The sequence below is a fragment of the Lithobates pipiens genome, unplaced genomic scaffold (genome assembly GCF_037356315.1).
Source record: "Lithobates pipiens isolate NorthernLeopardFrog02 unplaced genomic scaffold, aLitPip1_a1.2 Scaffold_19, whole genome shotgun sequence".
In the NCBI taxonomy this organism is placed as follows: domain Eukaryota; kingdom Metazoa; phylum Chordata; class Amphibia; order Anura; family Ranidae; genus Lithobates; species Lithobates pipiens.
Genome location: NW_027507764.1, coordinates 440,479,992 through 440,488,612, shown reverse-complemented (window position 1 = coordinate 440,488,612; position 8,621 = coordinate 440,479,992). Strand labels below are relative to the sequence as shown.

The 8,621-nt window shown below is 43.2% G+C and overlaps 1 protein-coding gene across 1 annotated transcript; it reads left to right on the top strand.

Moving 5' to 3' along the window:
• Positions 1-2,148: 2,148 nt before the first annotated feature.
• SNAI2 (snail family transcriptional repressor 2) lies at positions 2,149-8,040 on the top strand. The gene is made up of 3 exons (XM_077492668.1): positions 2,149-2,315; positions 4,488-5,027; positions 7,003-8,040. The coding sequence occupies exons 1-3, from the start codon at positions 2,237-2,239 to the stop codon at positions 7,182-7,184; spliced, it is 801 nt and encodes a 266-aa protein (XP_077348794.1). The 5' UTR covers positions 2,149-2,236; the 3' UTR covers positions 7,185-8,040.
• Positions 8,041-8,621: the final 581 nt, after the last annotated feature.

Below are 8,621 nucleotides of genomic sequence, written 5' to 3'. Positions count from 1 at the left end.
AGTGTTATCGGTGTACAGATCAGTGTTATCTGTGTACAGATCAGTGATATTGGTGTACAGTACAGATCAGTGATATCGGTGTACAGATCAGTGTTATCAAGGTACAGATCAGTGTTATCAGTGTACAGATCAGTGATATCAGTGTACAGATCAGTGTTATCGGTATACAGATCAGTGTTATCAGTGTACAGATCAGTGATATCAGTGTACAGATCAGTGTTATCAGTGTACAGATCAGTGTTATCGGTGTACAGATCAGTGATATCGGTGTACAGATCAGTGTTATCGGTGTGCAGATCAGTTATCAGTGTACAGATCAGTGATATCAGTGTACAGATCAGTGTTATCGGTGTACAGATCAGTGTTATCGGGGTACAGATCAGTGTTATCAGTGTACAGATCAGTGATATCAGTGTACAGATCAGTGATATCAGTGTACAGATCAGTTATCAGTGTACAGATCAGTGTTATCGGTGTACAGATCAGTGTTATCGGTGTACAGATCAGTGTTATCTGTGTACAGATCAGTGTTATCAGTGTACAGATCAGTGTTATCAGTGTACAGATCAGTGATATCAGTGTACAGATCAGTTATCGGTGTACAGATCAGTGTTATCGGTGTACAGATCAGTGATATCGGTGTACAGATCAGTGATATCAGTGTACAGATCAGTTATCGGTGTACAGATCAGTGTTATCGGTGTACAGATCAGTGTTATCAGTGTACAGATCAGTGTTATCGGTGTACAGATCAGTGTTATCGGTGTACAGATCAGTGTTATCGGTGTACAGATCAGTGTTATCGGTGTACAGATCAGTGTTATCAGTGTACAGATCAGTGTTATCGGTGTACAGATCAGTGTTATCAGTGTACAGATCAGTGTTATCGGTGTACAGATCAGTGATATCGGTGTACAGATCAGTTATCGGTGTACAGATCAGTGTTATCAGTGTACAGATCAGTGTTATCGGTGTACAGATCAGTGTTATCAGTGTACAGATCAGTGTTATCGGTGTACAGATCAGTGATATCGGTGTACAGATCAGTTATCGGTGTACAGATCAGTGTTATCGGTGTACAGATCAGTGTTATCGGTGTACAGATCAGTGATATCGGTGTACAGATCAGTGATATCAGTGTACAGATCAGTTATCGGTGTACAGATCAGTGTTATCAGTGTACAGATCAGTGATATCGGTGTACAGATCAGTTATCGGTGTACAGATCAGTGTTATTGGTGTACAGATCAGTGTTATCAGTGTACAGATCAGTGTTATCGGTGTACAGATCAGTTATCAGTGTACAGATCAGTGTTATCAGTGTACAGATCAGTGTTATCGGTGTACAGATCAGTGATATCGGTGTACAGATCAGTTATCGGTGTACAGATCAGTGTTATCGGTGTACAGATCAGTGTTATCGGTGTACAGATCAGTGATATCGGTGTACAGATCAGTGATATCAGTGTACAGATCAGTTATCGGTGTACAGATCAGTGTTATCAGTGTACAGATCAGTGATATCGGTGTACAGATCAGTTATCGGTGTACAGATCAGTGTTATTGGTGTACAGATCAGTGTTATCAGTGTACAGATCAGTGTTATCGGTGTACAGATCAGTTATCAGTGTACAGATCAGTGTTATCGGTGTACAGATCAGTTATCAGTGTACAGATCAGTGTTATCGGTGTACAGATCAGTATCTTCATTTCTTCACTGATGATCGTACATAGAATTGTGATCAGTAAAGTTGTCCAGTTGTGTATAGTGTCACTTGTCAGTGTCATCTCTATGATCGTTCCTTCCAATGTATGAAAACCCTTTCCCATCCCGGGTGTGTATACTAACAATGATAACACGCTGTACAGTGCGGGGAGTAGAGGATCGGAGTACAGGGACACACGCGTCTCTCCGATGCCCGTCCACACAGCGAGAGATGTGACAGCCCATGACATTCTCCGGGGAGGAGCTGTAGTCGGAGCCCCGCCCCTTCACTGACAATCATTGGGTCGTCACCCCGAACCCCCTCCCACCCAACTCCGCACGCTGGATGTGTGAGAGGACTCCCCGATATACAAGAGGTGATTGGACGAGCCGACCAGGCCCCGCCCCTCTGCACTTCACTCATCTATTTACAGCACTTTTCAAGAAGCCCGAGCAGAGCCCCTTCATCCATCCAGTGTGCGGACAATGTTATAGGGAGCGGACCGAGGAGCCGTTATATCCCCTCCCAAGATGCCGCGATCCTTCCTGGTCAAGAAACACTTCAACTCCTCCAAGAAGCCCAACTATGGGGAGCTGGACAACCACACAGGTACCTACACCCCACCTACCTACCTACCACCTATCCATACAGAGAGCTCCTCTGGTCACCTACCTACCACTCATTCTTACAAACGACTCTTCTGATCACCTACAAACCTACACCACCCATTCATACAGAGGACTCTTCTGATCACCTACCTACCTCCACCACTCATTCATACAGAGGACTCCTCTGATCACCTACCTCCACCACTCATTCATACAGAGGACTCCTCTAATCACCTACCTACCTCCACCACCCTTTTATACAGAGGACTCATCTGATCACCTACCTACCACTCATTCATACAGAGAACTCTGATCACCTACTTACCACCCATTTATACAGAGAGCTCCTCTGATCACCTACTTCCACCACCCATTCATATATAGGACTCCTTTGATCACCTACCTACTTCCACCACCCATTCATACAGAGAACTCCCCTGATCACCTACCCATCCCCATCCCCTATTCATACAGAGGGCTCCTCTGATCACCTACCTCCACCTCCCATTCATACATAGGACCCCTCTGATTGCCCACCTATCTACCTCCATCACCCACTCATACAAAGGGCTCTTCCGATCACCTACCTACCTCTACCAACCATTCATACACTGTCTCCTCCACATATGCATACAGAGGTGATCACCTACTTCTCCATCATCACCATCCCCGGATTGCTGTGTATAGTGATGGTGTACAGCTCAGTATTCATAAGAAATAAGTGATGTTTTCTCTGCTGTTGATCATACATAGATCTGCTTTGATCACCAAACTTTTCTACTTTCGGGATCTCCTCGTCTGAAGTTAGTGTACAGCTTAGTGTTGTTACATATGAAATAAGAAGGGATGTGTGTCTTCATTTCTCAACTGAGCCATGGGGGGGGTTTATAAAAAGCAGAACAGCTGTACATGACAACCAATCAGCTTCCATCTTCAGCTTGTACAGTTACGTTTTGAAAATGAAAGCTAGAGGCTGATTGGTTGCTCCGCACATCTGCTCCAGTTTTTGAAGTTTCCTTCTTCTAATTGGCAAACTTTTCTAGTTCATCAGAGTTCCCGGATTCTATTGTACAGTGATAGTGCACAGCTCAGCGTTTCTTCATGTATAACAAATGATATGTCTTGTATTCCCTCTGATGATCATATCGCAGGTCATCGGCTTCTTCTGATCATCACACTTCTTAGTTACTTCTTAGCGTATATGGAAAGTGCTGCAAACGGGGAGTTTACAAAGACTGAATATGAAGCAGATGTGCATGGCAGCCAATCGACTTCTAGCTTTCATTTTCAAAGCTTAACTTAGCAAACTAAAACTAGATGCTGATTGGCTGCCATGTACAGCTGTTCCAGTTTCTGGCTGATCTAGTAAATTCCCCTGGTGTGTCCTGATTTCTCTACTAATGGTAATCATACAAAGGAGTCTTCTGATCAGAAAACTTTTCTTAGTTCCTAGAAGATTTTGAATGGCTTTGTATATAGTGTTAGCGCACAGCTCGGCGCTAATATGAAATAAGTGATGTGTTGACTTTTCGCTTATACAGGTGTACCCCACTTTTAAGTACACAATGGGGTTTATTTACTAAAGTGCAAAATCAGGCTCACTTCTGCATAGAAACCAATGAGCTTCTAACCTCAGCTTGTTCAATTAAGCTTTGGTAATAAAACCTGGAAGCTGATTGGTTTCTATGCAGAAGTGAGCCTGATTTTTCACATTCCAGCTTTAGTAAATAAACCCCATTGTGTACTTAAAAGTGGGGTATACCTGTACATAGAATTCTTCTGATCAGCAAACTTTTCTACCTGGTCATCCAAGTAGTGTTAGTGTACAGCTCAGTGTTAATGCATTTTAGATTTTAGATAGTAAGCTCCTAGGAACAGGGCCCTCCGAATCCTCTTGTAGTGTTGTAACTCTTCTGTCTCCCTCTATTTTGTAAAGTGCCTTTCATACTGTTGGCGCTATATAAATCCTGTAATAAGCACCGTGTGTCTTGATTGTCCACTGATGATCATAAGCTTTTAAGGCACTCATCTATGTGACTGTGTTTCAAATTGTAATCTGCTCTAAATACCTGTCACCATATTGAATAGCTGTGTGCACTGAGCTTTATGTTTTTCATGCACTTGTTTATTATTATACATATTCATTATTGTTGCATGTGTTCTGTATCTCCAGTGATCATCTCTCCGTTCCTATATGAAAGATACCCGGTGTCGGTGATCCCCCAAGCAGACATCCTCAGCACGGTCGCCTACAGCCCTATCACAGTGTGGACTAGCCTCCTTCCTCCGCCCCTGCCCAATGACCTGTCACCTCTGTCGGCATACCCTTCATCGCTGGGGCGCGTCAGTCCCCTTCCCCAATCGGACGGCTCATCCAAAGACCACAGCGGCTCAGAGAGCCCGATCAGCGACGAGGAGGAGAGGATCCAGTCCAAACTTTCCGACCCCCATGCCATAGATGTGGAAAAGTTTCTCTGCAGCTTGTGCAGCAAGACCTACTCCACCTTCTCCGGGCTGGCCAAGCACAAGCAGCTCCACTGCGATGCTCAGTCTAGGAAATCGTTCAGCTGCAAATACTGTGAAAAGGAGTACGTGAGCCTGGGAGCACTAAAGATGCACATCAGGACCCATACCTTACCTTGTGTGTGCAAGATCTGCGGAAAGGCTTTCTCCAGACCCTGGTTGTTGCAAGGACACATCCGAACTCATACAGGTAATAGGCTACAGACTTGGTTCACTAACAGTGGGGAATGTTGGGAACTGGTTGGGACAGCTGCAAGAATAGGATGTATTCAGTGAACTTGTACTTGGTGTGGTTGTTGTAGGTCAGGGGTAGGCAACCTCGGCACTCCAGCTGTGGTGGCACTACAAATCCCATCATGCCTCTGCCTCTAGGAGTCATGCCTGTGATTGTCAGGGTCTTGTAATGTCTCATGTGACTTGTAGTTTGACCGCAGCTGGAGGGCCGAGGTTGCCTACCCCTGTTGTAGGTTTTCAAAGGGTTCACACAGTGATCGGTGTGTCCCTAATAATCATTGGGGATGAACTATGGAAGCTGGATTGTTACCCATGAAGGTTGATTTACTAAAACTGGAGAGTGCAGAATCTGGTGCATCTCCGCATGGTAGCCAATCAGCTTCTAACTTCAGCTTCTTCAAATAAGCTTTGACAATAAAACCTGGAAACTGAATGGTTTCTAAGCTGCACCAGATTTTGCACTCTCCAATTTTAGTAAATCAGCCCCATAGTGTCCAGTCTGAAGCTGGAACAGCCTCACTTTTCCTTCATATTTTATAATTCCGTTCCATTGTATCCAGCAGCTCAGCATATTTGCAAGAACTGTACAAGCAGCACCCTATGATCTACAATAAGTGCAAACATTTTGGGGACACTCTGTTGGTCTTAGAAAATTGTAAGGCATTCTACAATCAAGTGACTTCTATATAGTTGTATACTGGATACTGGCAGGCCATACATGATTCTTTTTTTGATATTGAACTGATGACCTTATCCATGCATCTGATGTTAGATGGGGGAGTCACCCCCGCTACTAGTGGCAGCCTTCCCTGGCGGCAGAATACAATGATCAGTGTTGTCCATTATAGCCGGCAGCACTAATCGTTCAGGAAAAACCCAACAGGCTGGTTGATCGATAGATGGACTTGTGTACAACCGGCTAGCCCATACATGGATCGAAATTCAGCTGAACCGGCCAAATTCAAATTTTGATCCATGTATGGCCAACATAAGTCATTCTGTAAAAGAATAAAGAGAGGGCGCACCAACCTTGCGCATTACCCAAGTAACTACTTGGGTGATGCGCAAGGTTGGTGCGACCTCTCTTCATTCTTTTACAGTGTTTCCATTGGGTATCCCTGACCCTTGGAGGGCAGCCAGGCCTGTGCATGTACTGGGAGCCATAGGAATTCCAGGCTTCTTTCATTGCCATTGCACTACTGTAGAGCACAGGAGATTTTGTTTGACTGTGATAGGTCATTTTGTGCCAGGATCACCCCGGTGGACCTGAGCAGTTCTGTTCTGTAATGGAAGCTGTTGATTCCAAACTTCAAAGAGCGCCTATTTAATACGCTTAAATCTGAGAAAAGTTTAGCAACCCCATCAGCAATACTTTAACATTGTATTAAGAGTTCTTAACAGAAAAATAGTAAAGTCTGCTTGCTGCAGGTTATTGCACTTTGCACATTGCCATTACTTTTATCATAATAAGCGAGCCAGTGGTGGAGATTTACCAAAACGAATGCAAACAGAATCTGATGCAGCTTCCAGGTTTTATTGTCAACGCTTAATCAAACGAGCTGAAGTTAGAAACTGATTGGCTACTATGTAGAGCTGCACCAGATTCTGTGTGCACAGATTTTAGTAAATCTCCCACATGAGGTTCATTTACTAAAACTGGACAGTGCAAAATCTGGTGCAACTCTGTATACAAACCAATCAGCTTCCAGGTTTCATTGTCAAAGCTTAACTGAACAAGCAGAAGCTTGAAGCTGAATGGCTACCATGCACAGCTACACCAGATTCTGAGTGCCCCACGGTGTGTAGCTAGCCAGACTTTTCCAATGTCTTCCTCTAGAGAATACCTCACAGGACTTTCCTAAAAAAATATACATGTTATGTATTGAGAAGCTTTTTTTTTCTTAACGCCGTATCTGTCTCTTCCCTTCCAGGAGAAAAGCCCTTCTCATGCCCACATTGCAACAGAGCTTTCGCAGACAGGTCGAACTTGAGAGCCCATTTGCAAACCCATTCAGATGTGAAGAAATATCAATGCAAAAGTTGTTCCAAAACTTTTTCCAGAATGTCCCTACTGCATAAGCACGAGGAGTCTGGCTGTTGTGTAGCACACTGACACTCGGCAGTCAACACATGAGTGCATTCTGACGCATCGGTCAGGACTGGACAAGCCTTATTCAGGGTTCCTTTACACAGCCTGGGGACAATCCTAAGGTCTTTTACCTCTGCCTACCAAAGAATCAAACCAAAGTCGTTTTTACCATGGATTTGAAATTCTGAAAGGTGAACGGCACCTTTCAGCATTGAAGCAAAGGACCTCTAAGCTTCAGATTTATGTGACTTTTGAGAAAAATGCCTACAGAGATAAAGATCAAATTCTTGCCTAAACCATTTCAACCGGATAGTATTTTCTTTCACAGTGCCTTAATAATTCTTCAGAATCTCAGGTGCCTTTTTTTGGTCATAATTGTTTTATATTATCACTGTTTTGCTATGACAATGAACATTTGTAAGACTTTACTTCAGTGTAAACGATCAAATCCAAAATGATATGGCCAAGTTAAGAAGTTCTGCCTTAAAGAGCTCGTGCCTTAAGAAAAAAAAAAAAATTACATTTTCTGCACAGCAAAAACTTTTGATATTTTACATATTTTTTAAATGGGAGCAAGTGCAAAAATCGAGGGGTTTATGGGAGGGTTAAGTTGTAGATATTGAAGTGCACAAAGAAAATGCCTTGTACATTTTCAGCGGTCTCTGCATACAAACCCTCTGTGCCTTTTTTTATAATAATTCTGTAAAATATGTGAATATATTGTAAATGGCTATATTTTTATATATGTTTGTGTGTGTATGTGTGTGTGTGGAGGAATGATGCATAAAGCTGCATGCAGCTTTCAGATCAACTTGAAGAATGAATGGCGTATATGTTTTCTAAGTCTTTTTTATAAAAGAAATAAAATAATTTTTTTGGATATTCTTCTTGCGTTTGTTTATATGTAAAGAGCAGACGTGCTTGCAATTAAATAATAATTCCAAGAGGCTGGTACATCACCTTTTATACCCATGAGTAACGGGTAGTAATATTGGGTTTTGGTGAAAAAAAAATACACCCTTCCAGTATGACTCCAGTCCCTCCCCCTATTCTTAGCATGGTTATAAACCCTTACATATACCCAGTGAAGTAACTGGCCTCAGGTGATAAACAGAGATTAAGGCTGGCTTCAGACTGGAGCACAGAGCGGCTCACAGCAGGGGTCCAGTGAGTCTCCTTTCACCATTTCAGATCCGATTTTAGCCCAAATTTTAGGCTGAATTTGGGCCTGAAATTGACCAAAAGATGCACAGGACTCCCGCGCAATTTGCACTGGAGCCACTCCATAGATATGTGACCGGCTCCATAGAGAGCCGGTCACAATCTCCTGCTTTGTGAATTTGATGCAGGGAAACCTGCATCCAATTCACAACAAATCCTCCTACACAAGTTGTACCTGTCTATTAGCAGTCTTCACTTCTCAATATCCATTCAAAGTGGGCGGGGAGCTGAAATTACACT